Source organism: Felis catus, chromosome C1 (genome assembly GCF_018350175.1).
Source record: "Felis catus isolate Fca126 chromosome C1, F.catus_Fca126_mat1.0, whole genome shotgun sequence".
NCBI classification, from domain to species: domain Eukaryota; kingdom Metazoa; phylum Chordata; class Mammalia; order Carnivora; family Felidae; genus Felis; species Felis catus.
This window is the reverse complement of record NC_058375.1, coordinates 216,653,038-216,670,501: the sequence shown is the minus strand read 5'-3', so window position 1 is coordinate 216,670,501 and position 17,464 is coordinate 216,653,038. Positions and strand designations below refer to the sequence as shown.

Genomic DNA, 17,464 nt, shown 5'->3' with positions numbered 1-17,464 from the left:
ACACCTCGCCAGGCTTCTCAAACCGGAAACGTGGACACCATCCCAGATTCCCGTGGAGCCCTGGTGCTCCTGAGCACTTTCCCAGTCACACTGGGTCACCAGGGCAGATGCTAGCTGGTCTGTCTACAGGCTCCCCCCTTCACCCCAGGAATAGCAGAGAGACTCCTGGAAACTGCCTCGCCCTGACAGGACTTGCTATCTGTCTCCAGACACCTGGACCTTTCCTCATCAATCACTTCCTGAAATACTACTCCTGCTCACTGCTCAGCAAGCGGCTCAGAGGTCACCTCCTCCGAGAAGCCTTCCTAAAGCACAGCCTCAACCGGGAACCTCTCCTCAAAGCCCCCTTAGTGCCCTCCTCACAATGCCGTCTCGTGACCTCTGTGTTACCAGCATCACTATGCGGGTCTGTCGGAGACGCTGACAATTTCCGAAGGGCAGGGTCTGGGTCTCTGTCCCCTGGGTCCCAGTGCTACACCCGGCCCGGGAGTCTCCCAACGGCACCCGCTGCGTAAATGAGCAAACGAGTGAGCGGCCCCAGCACCAGGACAAACAGAGATGCTTTGTTACCGGGGCACAAAGCCAGGTGACGTGGGCAGACCCGAGATAGAGATGTTTCCCTTTCCGACGGGACTCCTGTCTTCTTTTTACCTGGGGCCTCTATAAGCCGAGAATCTCTACCTATTAATTATTCTTTTGCTCAAGGGCACCTGCTGTTTGTCAGCTCATGCTGAGAAAACCCAAACCAGCGTGCCGCAAAATTAAATTTTTAATTAAGATTAGACTTTCTCTTTCCCGAGGAGGAAAATGCTCAAAATCAAACACTGCTCGGTCTGTGCTTCCTGCGTGTGGCACATTCCTTCCTCCTCACACGACAGTGCTCTGCAGAGAGTAACCTTCCCCTTCAGGAGAAAAGTCAATGAGTCTTGGGGGTGGCGGGGGGAAGGCCACCCCGGAGACTTCTACCGGCACCCCATGGGCCTTGTGTTAATTTGAACCACTGGCGGAAACAAACAGCCGGCTGTGAGGAGGAAATAAAAAGGGACGAAACGCTTTTTAGGCGGTGAAGCTCCTCCGGGTTCCACGACCGCTCACCCTCGCCTACGGGCTTCATACGGAGCCGCTCAGGAGCACGGGTGAGGCGTGCGGAAAATGACACGAGGGCAGACAGACGCCGTCACGGTGCCACGGGCCCTGCACCCTGGGGAGGAGCCCCGACCGTCAGGGCCACTGCTCCACGTTCTCCAGTGACCAGAGGGAAAGAGCACCGTCTCTGTTCAGACTGATTTTTCTGTCATCCTAAACCTCACCACTTACCTGCTAAACTTAGTGCAGTTTGTTGAAAAGAAAATCAAGGCCGTCAATAAAAATCCCAGCTGGGAATCCAAAGAAAGCCCACAGGAGGGTGTGACAAGTGCCTAACGCTCCCTCTGCGGGCGAGACATCGAGGGCGTATTTCCTGTTTCTGCCCAGATGTGAGCAGGGAGCACCCACTGCCTGCCGCCCGAGGACGGTGACCCGCGTTCGGATCCAAGAGCAACTGATCATTGATTACCCAAGCAGAACACAACTTGAGAAAACATGAGGCATGGTACCACCACGCTTGAAAAGAAAGCCAACACTGAGATTCTCTTCTCTGACAGATTCCAGAAGATTTATTGCAAAATATCACATAAAGAGTCCACTTGAGGCTTGCGATTATGTCATTTAATTGCTGCGTCTGTGACACAGAAGTCAGGGATCCCGGAGGCGCTGACCTAAGGGGCCACCTGTCTCGGGGGATGTCGTGCGAGGGCGCGGAACAACGGCGGCCCTGTGGATGCACGGGGGGCTGCCTCTGAACAAAGGAGCACTTTCTGGAGACGCGGAGAACTCCTCGGCACAGAAGGGACCTGCTGAGGATGGGCAGCTGCCCTTGCTCGGCGGGAGGGCTCCCTGACCGGAGCAGGGCTGTCCCGCCGGGGTCTGTCCATCCACACACAGGGCAGGACAAAGAGAACTTCCTCCGCATGAAGGCAGAGTCCTGGTTCCTCATCCACGGGATGTAGTCAACCTCTGGCACGTTCTAGCAAGCCTCGAAACAGTCACCCTTCAGGAGCACGGATCCATGCTGCCTCCGAACATAACCCTTCCTACACCTCGAGGCATTCACTCCAGGAAATTACATGCTTCTGAAACACCAGCAGAAAACCAGTTTTTAGGAGTGACCATTCTCAATTACGGGCCGGCACGAACATGGGGGCTCCGGCAGAACCCCCCCCAAACTCCCCAAATCAGACAGCTCGACACTCAAGGATCACAGTCAGACTGTAACACCATCACAAGGGGAGCCGCCGGCCTCATTCGCCTCCTTCGATTTAAGTTGACTGAACGTCAACGAAAAGTTTGAACTCAGCTCGTCAGTCGCACGGGCCACCCTGCAAGCGCCCAGTGGCTACGTGGGGCCAGCAGCCTGGGCAGCAAGACGGAGGAGGTTCCCGCTGGTGCAGAAGGGCAAACCACGTTCAAATCCCAGGTCCGCCACCTGCTGACTGTGTGCGGCTCGTGGGGAGACTCTCAGGATTCGGAGGGCGTTTCCTCATCTTGAAACAGGGGTAACAACGGTACCCGAGTCGTGGGCAGCAGGCGGGTGAGCGCGAGATGCTCATGGACGCCCTCACAATATGCCTTGCGCAGAGCAAGCGCCTCCTGGCGCGGCCCGCGTCACCGCCACCCCAGCATCACTCCGTCCCGGCGCTCTGATCGCGGACCATGCAGGCGCTCTTGGCGGTTTCACGGGAGTGGGGGCGTATCTGCAACTGCTCCATCTTCCCCCAAACCTCCCAGCAACAGTGCCGCCGACAAACTTCATTCGACGGGCGTCTCCTGAAGGCACCCGGTGGGACCACTCCTGTGCCAGGTACCGTGGTTACAAAACGCGAAGCAGAAAGAGGTGGCCGTTTCAAGGCAGAAGCCCAGCTTCGGGAAGGGGGTGGGACCAACAGATCTTACGTCTCCCACCAGGAAGGAAACCCGCTGGCAGGTGCTGCAGAGAAAGGTCAGAGCTCCGGCGGGGACAAGATGTCCCCCGACCAGGACACCCAGCGGTGGCAGCAGGGACAGGCACGTAGGAGGGGACAGGAGGGTACGGAGACCGCACGGACAGATCTCAGCATGCCTTCCCGCGTCATCCTTTGTTTCTTCGGTTTAAAAACATGGTTTTCCTGGTGACAAAAGTTACATATCCTCTGTTCCAGGTCCAGAATGTTCCTTGTTGGCTCCGTCTCTTCATCTCAGGAGTGAGACAACCAAAGGGTCGTGCCCCTGCCCTGGGTCACCCACAAAGCACCACTGAGGTTGGGGCCCAGGGGGAGAAGGCGTCCAAGGGCCTCCGGGGGGGGTCGCTGGCACACAGGCTGGAGCTGCTAAAAGCCACACGGAACTCGGGACAGAGGGCACAGGAAGGGAAAGGCTGAGCGCGAGGGGCAGGGAGAACCGAGCGGGCCTGTGCCCAAGCCACCCGTCACTGCTGGGAGTGAACGAGAAGGGCCTGCCTGCCCGTGTGCTATCATCAGGGCCCAACGCTGGAGTGGCTCAAAGTGGACGCCCACGCCACACCCAGGTGCAAACATATACGTATACCACACAACTACACGTGTCTGCATATAAACATACAGACGCACGCACAGCACACACCTACACATGCATATGCATATACATATCTACATACACACACACATGCATATAAATACCCCAGGCAAATACACACACATCTGTGTATACAGACATACACACATGCACACACACAAAAATACGTGCACATACGCAAAGGTATATACATGTGTATACAGGTATGTATACTTGCACGGACATATAAACACGAACATACACACATACGTGTGTACACACACACACACACACACACACACACACACACACACAGATACTTCTCCCAAATGCTGCTTACGTGACAAAGAACATGATTATTTAAAAGTTATACTGGTCCCTTCCCTCCAACCTAACACGGGGAATGTGCAGACTACAGGTGCTCCAAGGTGTGGTTGCAAAGAACCAAGTCACTTTTTACAGAAGGCAATTTGAAGCTTTAAATAATCTCACTGAAAGAATAAAGTTCTTAATACACAAACTCTTCTTTTGATCTTATGTCATTCCTCTGTAATACGGTGAACGACCAGTCGCGTGGTTTAAGCGATGAATTCCGGAGCTTGACGGCTCATCACAGAAACCGCCCATGACATCCCGGCAGAGGACAAATAAAGCCCTACTTGTGCATGCGTGTGTGACACGCTCTCTCACACGCGTGTGCACAAGGGCAGGAGAGACAGAATGATGGACGGACGGGTGTGGCCATCCCAGGCACACTCAGGGCTCCGGTCCCCGACGGTCAGCTACACCCGGCCCTTCCCAGGGACATACCCAGAAGCGTGCCCCACCCCCCCATCTGGGCCCCGGGGACGAGCAGGCCCCCTCGGGATGCAGGCCGAGCGTGCTCACACATCACGTCCTGCCTCTTACAGAGCCCCGCTCTCCTGAGGGGTAAGGAGGTGAGGAAGGAAGGACAGCCACTGAGGCCGGAAGGACCACTCACCACTTTGAGCTCCGGGACAGATCGACTCAATGTCCATTCCTGGCTATTCACAAAGGCATCTGTAAAACAGGAGGTAAAGCAAAGTCAGGGGCCACAACTCACTTCAGCGCGGAGTCAAAATGCCCCCAACGTGCCATTTCCCCAGCCGGCACACCGAGGATGGTACAGACCAGGTTCTCATGCTACCCCCGCCCCGTTCCCGCTCCCAAGTCTGCGTCTCCTAAACCATAACGCACGCTCCATCCAACCCCAAGGAGCTTCCAGAACTTGGTCCCTCCCCACCTCGAATGTCCCCGTTGTCCGAGCCCCACAGGACCACACTGTCCGGGGGTGAGTTGAGACCCTCTGATCCTGCTCATCTGCCATCAGGAAGACCGAGGAGGTCCCAGGCTTTCCCAGAACTGCCCCTATAGCTGTCAGTGAACTTCACTAAGGTAGTCTTGTCTGAAATCCCACCAACAAAGTCATGCAGAGAATGACTGGGCTTGGAAAATCCCCATGTGCACAATACAACAGCCATTGACAGTTCGGAAGACCGTGCGGGGGTTTTGGTCCTCCCAAACACAGGACACAGCGGAGATCCAGTCAAGACTGTACGATACGTCCGAGAGACAAGAGGTCCCCAGCCGCCGTGGGGACTCCACAGAGCCAGTCCCACCCTGGCCAGAACACCCAGGGTGGCCATCACGGGTGCAGGTCAGGTGCGCCCACCCACAACAGAGGACACAAAGGACCGGATTCCCCATGCCTCCCGCTCACCGTCTCTTGTGGACGAGACCCCACACCACCACGCACACTATGCCCTCATCAACAGACGGAGTCACGAGGAGGTGACAGCCGTTCCCACTACGACCAGCTGAGGGCAAACACCTCTCACTTTCTATGTATTTTCCGCAAAATCAGAAACGTTCATCACTCCATGTTACATCCAAGAAATAGTGACGCGATTCACAAAATACCTAAAAGTCAAGCAATGCCACCAGTTTCAAATAAACACGGGTGCCGGGATAGCAGCAGAGGGCATAAGCGTGCAGTGCTGCTGGGGGGTATCACGGAGAAGGACGAGAGATGTGTCTGAAGGGAGCAAGGTGAACCCGATCCACAGTGGCACAAAAACAAGGCGGGTGGCCGCCCAAGAAACCAGCCTCCGCTGGCCCTGCAAAGACGCTTAGGAGGTGGGACGACCCATCACAAAGGACCCTGTGCTCAGGAAAGGACGGGTCAGTGGAGAAGACGGGTGGCCACAAGCAGATGGGGATGCGAGGCTGATGCATGTGCCTCGAATCCTCAGCTGGAAGCTGGAAGTGACCGGTGTTCAACACCGGAGACACTGGACCCCTGGGGACCCCAGTGCCTGGCCGGCAGGCAGAGCAATGGACAGAAGTACATTGGCAGGAACTCAGAAGGAAAGATGTTCGTGAGAACGAAGACCGAGAGCTGCTTCTGACCCCTCCCCCAATGGAGCCAGCACACTGGGGGCTAAATACTGGGGGTGCACCTTAACACCCACTCTTTGGTGAGCCCAGCAGCCCCCAGAGAAAACAGAGCCTGCAAACAGATAAACAATGATGGAGCCAGCACGGAGATGACCCCAGGCAGGCACTGGGCGAATGGTAACTAACACCCTCACGAGCGAACAGCATTACTTATCAAGTTGCAGAACACGTCTTTTCCGTCACCGACTGCTCTTTTTGAAAAAAATGGGGATGTGGCCTTACAGATCTACAGGGTGACCCCAATGATCCAGGGGAGTCAATGACAGTGACGCTCCCAACATGAACCGCACACTCACAGAGCGTCCCAGCGAGTCCCCCTGTCCCTGTCACTTGTAACAAACCCAAAGCTGGCTTAGGTAGATTTAGATATATCCACATAATGGAAGAAAGTGGCTGGGAAAACGAAGCGTCAACACGCAGAAATGCAACCGTTTCCAGCGTAAGGGGATACTACACGTGGAAAAAACATACACAGGCTTGTTCGAGAATATTTCCGCTCACCAGTTCCTGACTGAAGGTTTGGGAACCGGGTGGCTTGGGGGCAGGGGCAATGAGGAGAGTCTTTTCACTGTTACTTTTCAGAACCCTGTTAAACTTTATCCCATCTGGCATGTAAAAAACATATACAACATAGTTTTTAATACGAACCACAACAATGAAGCAACAGGCATAAAATAAGAATTGAAAGGAGCGTGATTCACGAACAAACTGCTGATTCTAAATCACCCACCACCTGGGGCGCCTGGGTGGCGCAGTCGGTTAAGCGTCCGACTTCAGCCAGGTCACGATCTCGCGGTCCGGGAGTTCGAGCCCCGCGTCGGGCTCTGGGCTGATGGCTCAGAGCCTGGAGCCTACTTCCGATTCTGTGTCTCCCTCTCTCTCTGCCCCTCCCCCGTTCATGCTCTGTCTCTCTCTGTCCCAAAAATAAATAAACGTTGAAAAAAAAAAAATTAAAAAAAAAAATAAATAAATCACCCACCACCTAAGATTGTGTTCATCACAACAAATATTAAATAGGCATTAGACGGGGGTGCCTGGGTGGCTCGGCTTGATTTCGGCTCAGGTCCTGATTGCACGGTTCGTGAGTTCAAGCCCCAAATTGGGCTCTGTGCTGGCAGTGTGGAAGCTACTTGGGATTCTCCCTCTCCCTCTCTCTCTGCCTCTCCCTGGCTCATTCTCTCTCCCTCTCAAAAGAAACAAATAAACTTAAAAACAAACCCAAAAAAACAAACAACAAAAAACCCTGATCGCTGGTCAGAACAGAATGCTGCCTCAGGCAAGGCTAAATGAAAAATAACCCAAGATTTCAAAGATGGACATCCCAGGAGAAGCTTTTATCCTTCTCCTCCGTCGAGACCTTTCTGAGGGCTGGAGGCTGTGGCCCCTGCCTGGGGGGGAGCTGGTCCATCTCATGGTGAGCGGGCCAAGACCAGGCCGGCTGCCCGATTTCAAGTTCCCAGGGCAGTGACACTAGAAGAATGAACATGCATTGGGGGCACGAGAGAGAGAGAGAGAGAGAGAGAGAGAGAGAGAGAGGGTTTTCAAACCACTAGAATCAAAAGTCATTTAAGCTGCATCTCATTTTCAGAAGAGACCACTCTGTGTCCCACTCAATTCCCCCCTCTTGGATAGACAGGACTAAGAAAATGCATTCTCACACACGCCGGCTTAAATGCTACGCAATTTGAATTTAAAATAAAACACAGCGGTCACCCCCAATGGACGGCTCTCAGCCTGTGGGCAACACTGGGGCTCCCTCAGCCACCGTCTCTATGGGGCAGAAAGGCCCCAGCTGTTTGGTGCCGTGGGGGATGCCAACACAGTCGAAGAACTGAAGGGAAAGAAGACATGAAAGCATTTCTTCCCATTAACAAGGCACCAATTCAAATTACGGGACTTAAATTTAAGTCATAATATTAAAAAGAAAACGCTCAAAGAACTCCAAGATTAGGGACCATGAAGTAATAAGGAACTTTTATTTGGAGTAAAACACTGTTAGCTTCTCTGGAACAGAATTCTGAAGGCAGACATACGAGGACACAGCCCTAGAGGGGGATGGTTAATGCAGAGTCACAGGGGTGGGGTCGGTAGTTACATGAAGAGGCAGACAACCAGTTTCTCAACATCAGGGGGAAACGATGTTTTCAATTAAACAGAAATTCTGAGTTGATAACCAAAATATGTGAAACTGAAGGAAAACACCCCAAATGCCCACTGTCAAAGTGGCACAGATCCCCAGGCCATACCCATGGCAGATTACTGTTTTGGTGTTCCAGAAAGTTCTAAACAACTACAGGTGCGTGCCAGCAGAGTTCCTTCCCAACTTAACTTCGTGTTAAGACACAGCAAGTCCGATACACCTCAGACTGTGAGGATGCTTGGTAACCACAGGAATACACCGGGTCAGGGTCATCACCACGATGCCGAGCGGAGAGGCCGCCCCAGCAGCACTGCCGAAGGTGAGGTCCCGGAGGTTCGGAGAATTCGCGCTCACGAGAAAGGTGCGATTCAAAGTACCTGGTCAATTTCAGGGTATCTTTAGCAGGGTTTTTTTGTGGCTTTGGCTTCGTGTATTTTTTACAGTCGACTTTCCTTCATCTTAATCATCTTTTTAAATATGCAAGGTCTGAGCCGGGACTGTCATTCCACGTTGGGCGAGGCGGCCTGAGACATGAGCGTATTTATACTACAGTGCTTTATTCCCGTCCGGGTCCCCCGCACGCCCGAGGGGACAGGCACTCACACACGTGGCACGGACGTGGACGAGACACCGATGGAGGACGGCTTCAGGGTCAGAGCAGAAAGGCTGCCCGCACTCCTGCTAATAATAGGTACATTCACCGTCTGCTTCCAGCAGATGCCACACGGAGAAGGACCGCTCGGCACCTGCACAGGGGCCACCAGGCCACCGCCAGCCCTGCTCAGCACCCCCTAAGCTCCTTTCCTTCCCTCTGAGGGGTGACCATGACTCGGGACTTCCTAGCACTGAGCCCATGCTGCTGGTGGTGCGGAGGAACGCGGTCACACAAACATGGAGGGGAAAGGCCCTGCCCCCTGCCCTCCAGGCAGGCCTCCCCCCTTCTCAGGAAGGAGCGCAGAGGTCCAAGGCGTCCCCGCACCGGTGTCCATCTGGCTTCCTCCTCCCGAGGTGCAGGGCCGGCTGACCGGGTCTGATCTGCAGGTCGCGAGCAAGACGAGGGCCTTCCCACGAGTCCAAGAACAGCTCGGACAACTTGGAAATGCAAACAGAAACCTGCATCCACGTGCCAGAGAAAGGAGCCTCCAGGTGGGAGCTGCCCTGCTCTGCTGGCTCCAGTACCCGCCTGCCTCCACGTCCCTCACCGCACGCACCCCTGCACGACAACACAACCACATGCGTCCTGCTAGGCTCTGAAACACACAGACTGGACCCTCTGCAGAGGACACACACACACAGACCGGGACCCTCGGTGGGTCTCAGGAAAGCATCTTCCGCGCGTGCCCCCAGACATCCCAAAGTCCTGCCTTGTTCCTTAAGAGACCCCGCTACGGAAGACGCGCAGCTGATCTCAGAGAAAAGCTCCTCTCCCCAGAGTCCAAACTGCTTTTCTTTAGCATAAGAGACTCTTAAAAACTGAGAACAAACTGAGGGTTGATGGGGGGTGGGAGGGAGGGGAGGGTGGGTGATGGGTATTGAGGAGGGCACCTTTTGGGATGAGCACTGGGTGTTGTATGGAAACCAATTTGACAATAAATTCCATATATTAAAAAAAAAATTTTTTTTACATTTATTTATTTTTGAGGGACAGAGCACAAGTGGGGGAGGGGCAGAGAGAGGGGGTGACACAGAGTCCGAAGCAGACTCCAGGCTCCGAGCTGTCAGCACAGAGCCCGGCGCGGGGCTCGAACTCATGAACCGTGAGATCATGACCTGAGCTGAAGTCGGTCACCCGACCGACTGAGCCACCAGGCGCGCCCCCTCCCCCAAGCTACTTTTCTAAGAAAAGCACTAGAGAAAAGCCAAGGGGCAGAGAGCCTGTCTTTCCAGAACCTCCCCTGTCCAGCCACACCCCAAGACAAGACTCTGGACCCCGAGGAATGCAAACACCCACAGACGCTGACAGGTAAGGGACGGCCCTAAGAGCATCTGGAACAGGGAGCCACAGGAAGAAACCACCCGGTCGTTCATTTATATTTTTATTCCAGGAAGAATGGTGAGGTCCCCCTTGCCCAGATTTTCTTGAAATTTGTCCCGACTACTAAACTCCCTTTATTCTCTGCTTGCTACGAACAGTAACCAAGGAACACGGCTTTAGGTCTGCCCTCAAAAATATTCATATGCAGAACCACCAATTTAACCGGGAATTTTAAGGCCCTCATTATACTACACCAAAAATATATGTGCCAAGTTGAAAGCCAGAAACATTCCTTTTTGGAAACCCCCCTGTGCACCAAAGAGCACGCACAATGGGGCACGGGTGGAGCTGTGGGGTCACGTGCCTGCGTCCCAACGGCTTCATCAGCTCCCTGCTGCCCATCAGGGCTCCCAGATTGATCATCTAACTCCTAATGGTAGGAACGCACGTGAAGAAAGGACCCAGCAAGCAGACGGAAGCGTGATAATTCCGTATTAGACTTCAGAAAACCCGTGTTCTCCCCATTGTATTTGGTACCACTGCGGCACCGACCCTTCCAGACTCTTCCACGCTCTTGACGTATTAAAGGCAAAAATTCAGGTCCTGAAACGGATAGAATTTTGCAAACTGGCTAAGATATTGCACCTTGTCCTTCAGCACTTTCCTCCGACACCTCCGAGTTAATTTAAATGCGGGGCATGAGTGAAGATGGCCACAGACCACATTAACCTTTCGGTTCCGGCAATAACCAGGAATGCTGGGGGTAAAATCTACCAGTGAAATTACCCCTTCGTTTGTCCTATTTTTGCTGAGCCTGGACCAAGCAGTTACACTTGGACATCAGAAAAACATCAAGCTGTAACGTGACTTCCTGCATGCTGAAAACGAGCACTCTGTAGGAATAAACACACGAATCTACTGGAGTAACAGTAAATTTCATTTAAAATAATAAAGAACAATCTTATTAGCATATCAGGCGGGGGGGGGGGGACTAAAGCCAAAATAAAAAAGGGACACGCTTTAGTTTCTGCTGGACTTCCTGCCTCCACCTCTCCCACTGACACCGAATATTCTGTCTCGCCCGTGACACCGTTGGGAAAGACTTCTGAGGAGCGCAGAAATGAGTAAACGCACGTCTTCTTTACAAAATGCAATTACATTTCTTTGTGATACAGGCAAACAATGCAATTTTTCCATCACAACTAATTTGGTTTGAGACAAATGATTTCACTCATTTAAAAAAAGCAAAAAAAAAAAACAAAAAAAAACTGGACACCTGGGTGGCTCAGTTGGTTAAGCATCCGACTTTGGCTCAGGTCATGATCTCACAGTTGGAGAGTTCCAGCCCTGCGTCGGGCTCTGTGCTGACAGATCGGAGCCTGGAGCCTGCTTTGGATTCTGTGTCTCCCTCTCTCTGTCCCTCACCTGCTCATGTTCTGTCTATCTATCTCAAAAATAAACAAACATTAAAAAAAAAAACAGAAACTTAGAAGAACATTGCCCAGAGTACACGTGACTTTCCCACTGTCCATCAACCCCGTACATCCATACTGAACGAAGCACACAGAGAAAACAAAATACAGCATTTCGCTCGTGTTTTACGACTGAACATGTGATACTGATGACCATCTCCTGAGCACCTGCGATGATCCAGGCTCATGAAACAGCACAGGAGGCCGAGAGTAGGTTCTCCCTCCTCCCGGCTGCTCCGCGCAAGGGTCAGATCAGCGGTGGCAGACCTCAACTCCCTCCCTCTTTACCTTCGGTGTTCCTCAAAGTCTACCCCCCCACCCGCTCTGCCTCAGACTCCAGCTCAGAACTTCAGGGTCTTGACAGGAAATACGGGTTGGCGGGATGTGCGCTGTCGGTGGGAAGCCGGTGCAGCCACCGTGGAAAACAGTGTGGAGGTTCCTCAAAAAATTAAAAACGTAAATACCAGGTGAACCGGTAATTCCACTACTGGGTATTTCCCCCCAAAGGAAATGCAAACACTAATTCAGAAGGGTATCTGCACCCCCGTGTTTACTGCAGCATTATTTACAACAGCCGAGACGTAGATGCAACCTGAGTGTCCGCAGACAGGCGAATGAGTGAATGAAGATGTGCTACGTATACACAGGGGAATACTGCGCCACCGTGAGCGTGAACGAGACATTGCCACTTGCAGCAACACAGACAGACCTGGAAGTTTGATGCTACATCAGTCCGCGAGAGACAAATACCATACAATGTCACTCATACGTGGAATGGAAAAAAAAAAAAAAAAGAAAAAGCCAGAAACAAGAATCACTACCAGTACAGAGAACAAGCTGCTGGTTGCCAGAGGGGATGGCGGGGGGGATGGGTGAGACAGGCAAAGGCGACGAAGAGGTACAAACTTCCAGTTACAAAATAAACAAGTCACGGGGAGGAGGGGTTGAGACGCACAGCACGGGAGTAAGTCAGTAACACTGTAGTGACACGTAAGGGGACAGATGGGGACCACACTTAGCCCGCAGAGCACCCAGTAACACACAGGCCTGCCGAATCACGAGGCTGTACGTCTGACATTAGTGTGACATCGCGTGGCAACGATACACTTCAGCAAAAGAAGAAAGAACTTCGGAACCTGCATTTCCAACAAGCTCCCCGCAGGACTTCCCTGCTCCGCTACCCCAGTTCTTCAGCTTTTCAGAATCTGCTCGGCAGTTGTCGCAAACGTAAAATTGCAACGTTGGGAATTCAGACCGTGGCGGGGGTGGGGAGCCCGGCTTCTCCCACCTGGCTGTCATCCCGACGTCCAGGGTCCCAGGGCAGAGGGAACTCCGTGCCAGAGCCTGAGAGACAGGAGTCCCGGTTGGCGGTGTCCTCAAACTAGGTGACCTTCTGAGTCGGACCCTCAGTTTCCTCACTGGTAAAATGCAGGTATTTCCCCCCTGTGAATTAATTCCACAATGACCTAAGAGATGATGTGGCCTGTGTCCAGCACAGGGTCTGACTACCCACAGGGGAAGCCCTCCTGCTGCCTCTGGGCGTGGGATGAAGGACAAGGCTTCAGGTGCCCCATTTCCGGGAGTGCCACAGCCACTGGGGTGGACGCCCGCTAGCTGTGTTGGGGCCACAAGTGACAGTGAGCCGTGGGGGAGCCCGAAATCACACGTGGCTCAAAAAGCACTGGCCAAGCTCTCACAGCACAAAGCAACCTGAAAGTCTACAGTGAGTAAAACCAGCTAAAAGGCATTGTCGGTTAGTTTTTGACCCCAGCCCAATTGCCATGACACTGAACCAGGTGTAACTGGGGTTGAAAGGGGTTGACAAATGACAACTTCACATGGTTCAGCCTATAGCCCATGAATGCACAGGCAAAAATCATATCCGTGTGGCATAATTACTGACATATAGGGGAAATGCTGCCACATTCTAAAATCCAGAAAATACCTATATTCAGAGCAATAGGGCAGGAGCACTAATAAGCTGAAGCAAGAGTTCTTCCAAGGGACTTGAGCAGAGATTAAGTCCCGCCCCTAAGCCCCGCCCCCCCGGAGCCCCGCCCCCCAGAGCCCCACCTCCCAGCCCGTGAGAACCGGCCTACCTACCCAAGAACCAAAGAGACAAAGAGAGGAGCTCAGCTCCCACTTAGGCTCCAGCTCCTCTCCTGGCCCTGAGCCCTTCCTCGGGGCTCAGAGCCTGCAGCTAAAGGCTCGCCAGTGACCTTCATTGGACAACAGAGAAGAAACCTCATTTCCCTACATTAAACTCGCCATCATTTGGCTGGTGGGCTCAATCCCCAGCGGAGCTACGGACTCTCATTTCGTCTTCCAAATGATCAACCAGAAGCACCGCATGTGGCCACAATTAGAACGACTTGATGGTCTCTCCTTCCCCCTGCGATCCCGTTTGGCTCCACAAATACAGGTTCCCAGCAAAACTTGTGAAATGACACACAAAGGGTTAAAAAAAAAAAAAAAAAAAAAGGAACCTGAAACTGCGGGTGAAATTTTACAAATAACGCATTACCTCAGGGACGGAGATGCTTATTTAAAAACCTTATATTTCACAAGGATTTTATTTAAAAAAAAAAATTCTTTTGAGCAACAGAAAAGTGAAGGAGCATTTATTTTTACTTTAAAGCATTCGTAATCCCAAAATATAAACCGGAACAATGGGAAACAGCATGCACATCCACACGGAGCAGGAGCGCGGGCGGAGGCCGTGGCTCCCACTGTGGCATCATTTCTGTGCTGAGGAAGGACATGCACGTCCTTAACAAAATAAAGAACTCCATTTCAGTGCAGCAGGAAAGAGCCACGCCGCAAACTGGCTAATACATAATACGCTGATGTCTCGCAAATGGAGGACTTGACAGAAGCTCACTGGCACCGTTTGCCATAGTAGGATTTAATTTCTTATTTGAAAATCTCCGAATCTCTATAGTAAATGGGATAAAGCGTAAACCACTGGGATGCCAGGTTTGTATTAAGGTTCCCCGGAAGTTCAGGTTGCTGTCTTCAGTGGCCTCAAAGATTCACGAACAAGACAGTTTCCCACACCCCCGTTCCCTGCCAAGGTGCTGCCCCTTCATAAGCCCCTCCCAAAGCAGGGTGACCAGCGGGGCCACCAAGACACCTCCATCCCACCACCAGACGGCCTGCAAGGCAACCCAGGTACCTTCCCCCGAGCCCTGATGTGACCCAAAACCCTTTGCGGCACTATTCACGATTAGTGGGACCCTTTCTTCTCTCCTAAAGAGCCCCCAAAGCAAAATGGTGCCTGCCCAGATGAACTCCAGAGAATGTGCCAAGTTTTTAACTTTTCAGAGGATCATGACTCCCCTTCCCTACACTGTCCCCAACAGGGTTCCTAAGTGTATCACAGTGCACCTTGTTCCAAAACCCTGAGAACACCACTGTTGTGCCTGGTGTGCAAAGAACAGCTTGGAAGATGTGTCTGAGGATAAGAAAAGTAGAGGGCATGAGGACCTGGGAAAGAGAACACAGAGGAAGAAGTCTCCTTTCTCTCTTCAAACATGAAAACAGATGCCCATCAACAGCCTCAAGGAGGACAGGAGAGCCAGGCAGGAAGGGGGGGAGGGGGGTCCTCTGTGCAGCTCTGGGCCTTTCTAAGTTCTCTGTTTCCTTCAGAAGGACACGCATTTCACTGCTGATGCTGCTTCAGATAGTTGATTCATAAACAAGAACTAAACTAAAAGCCTGGGCCCTGATTCCACCTGATGCCTGGTCCACTGTTACAAAACCAGGGTGGTAACAGTTCCAGCAGCAAACGTCTTTCGGGGGCGGCTTTGGCTCCCCAGGCCGGATAGCCCTATGTCCCACCTCTTGCTAACCTGAGACAGAACACAAGCAATTCAACATACACAGGTGTCAGGTCTGTCTCCAAGCTCAAAACGGTGCCTGTCTCAGCACGGAGGTCCCCAAAGAAGCACGTTCCCCCGGCACTTCTGGCAGAACACCACACCTGCCACCTCCTTAGTTCAGCGGGGTCTCATCCTAGTTTTCACTCCCAAACCCTGACAGCTCAGGGACGAGCTTAGACACCATCACTGGGAGTGAGATGTTGCAGGAAAGGCAGGGCCCACAGAGCCTCGTGCAGAAAGAATGCGGTTAAGGCACCAACAATAAAACAAAAACCGTTTCCAAATGTGGGTTTTGAGCTATGCTAGCCTTATGGCAGCAGGATGCAATCTGGACGTGGCCGTTCACCTCTCAGAGCGTATCTCACGGCTGTAAAGCGTGAATTCTGGCCGTGCAATGCTCCAGAGGTTTTGGAAAGAGGGACAGACTCAACCGGGGGGCTGGGGAACCCCACTTGACCTGCGGGAATTCAAAGGGGCTGCAAAACTTTCAGGAGAAAAAGGACATTCCCACGATCAAATAGGCATCTGGGTGGCGAACTACCGTGTTACGAGAAGTCAGCCCCAACCTGCCCTGAAACAGAAGCTAATCCAGCTACTGCCACCCAAAAACCTTATCCTCTACATCACCACAATCCCAAACCGGAGATACTGCCTGAGGTCTCCCTGGTCCTGGCCACAAACCAGGCGGACACAGCCTGTCCCACTCGCAGGCAGTAACACCTGACCCCCGCCCTCCCGCCTCGCGGAGTCAGGAAAACTGTGGGGGCAAGGAGGGCACGGGTCCAGGCGTGGGGTCTCTGTGACGCCTCACCTACCCCAGCTCTTTCCTTCTTTCGTGCCCACGTGAGCCGGGGGTCAGAGCCTATCGGATGCCCATGGTGGTCCAGGCCACCAATGGCCACCGCGCGGCCCCCAGACCAGTCAGAGGGACAGGCCCTCCGCCCTACCCCGCTCTACCGCCAGGACACCGCCATCCCAGGCTCTGAGCACAGAGTAGGCTCCACACTGTCCTTCAGGACTCGGGTCGGGGCCTTGGGTCACAGCTTCCATAACGTGGGTAGGTTAGCAAGGACTTTAACTGTATGGCCGGTGCGATCAACAGTTAGGACACGTTACTGATGCCCATGACACAGGGGCTGCAGTGAAGTGTCCCCGACACAGTGACCCTGGCAGCACGCCCCACCACAAACACGCCTGCCCTCACAGCCAAGGACACAGAGCCTCCTGCCAGCGGCTCCCGGCACGGCCAAGAAGCCGGGGAACATTGTTGCTCAGACCGGTCAGAATCCCACGTTCTACGAGACTTAAAATTGTAAACAGAACTGTTAGGATTCCTGAAAACAGGTTAATGCCTAAAATGAAGCGGCAGGATCCCTGAAAAGGAAAACGTTGAAATAAGGACAATTTAGGAAAAGGTAGGAGTAAGACATTACGAGAGAAAACAAAATTGGTAGGAGGTTAAATTCACAGCCATTTTTCCGAGATGGCTTACAACTGATTTTCTTACTGAGGTCTGAGTGGACACACGGATTGCAAGGGAATTTCTGCCACGCGGTTTAGATGCCCCAGGTAGGCAACAACCGCTGCATTTGTGGGCATTATGACAAAGCTGAAATAAGCAAACTTTTCCCTGGTTAAATTAAATGCTAAGGAAACAGGAGAGAAGGCCCAGATATTTGCAATTCACATGCAGAATTTCAGTCAGTCCTGTGCTGGAGAGAACGCGGCCAGGCAATTTTAATTCCACAAAAAATTGGACACAGTCAGTGGCATTTTTAAATTCACGGTGCGATTAATGTTTATGATAAGAGACGGGCAGACGACAGATGACAACGGATCCAAAGGTGATAGGGGACCAGCAGTCAGAATTTACCGGGTCCCTACAGCCCCAGCCAGGGGGCCAGGGTCACCT

At 52.7% G+C, this 17,464-nt stretch overlaps 1 protein-coding gene across 17 annotated transcripts in view; it reads right to left on the bottom strand.

Moving 5' to 3' along the window:
• Nucleotides 1–17,464, bottom strand: part of AGAP1 (ArfGAP with GTPase domain, ankyrin repeat and PH domain 1) — a 554,841-nt gene that overhangs the window by 360,223 nt on the left and 177,154 nt on the right. For all 17 annotated transcript variants that reach the window (XM_023259842.2, XM_023259844.2, XM_023259845.2 and 14 more), the window contains exon 2: nt 4,589–4,647. In XM_023259842.2, the coding sequence (XP_023115610.1) occupies nt 4,589–4,647 (59 nt within the window). The remainder of the gene's footprint in view (nt 1–4,588; nt 4,648–17,464) is intronic.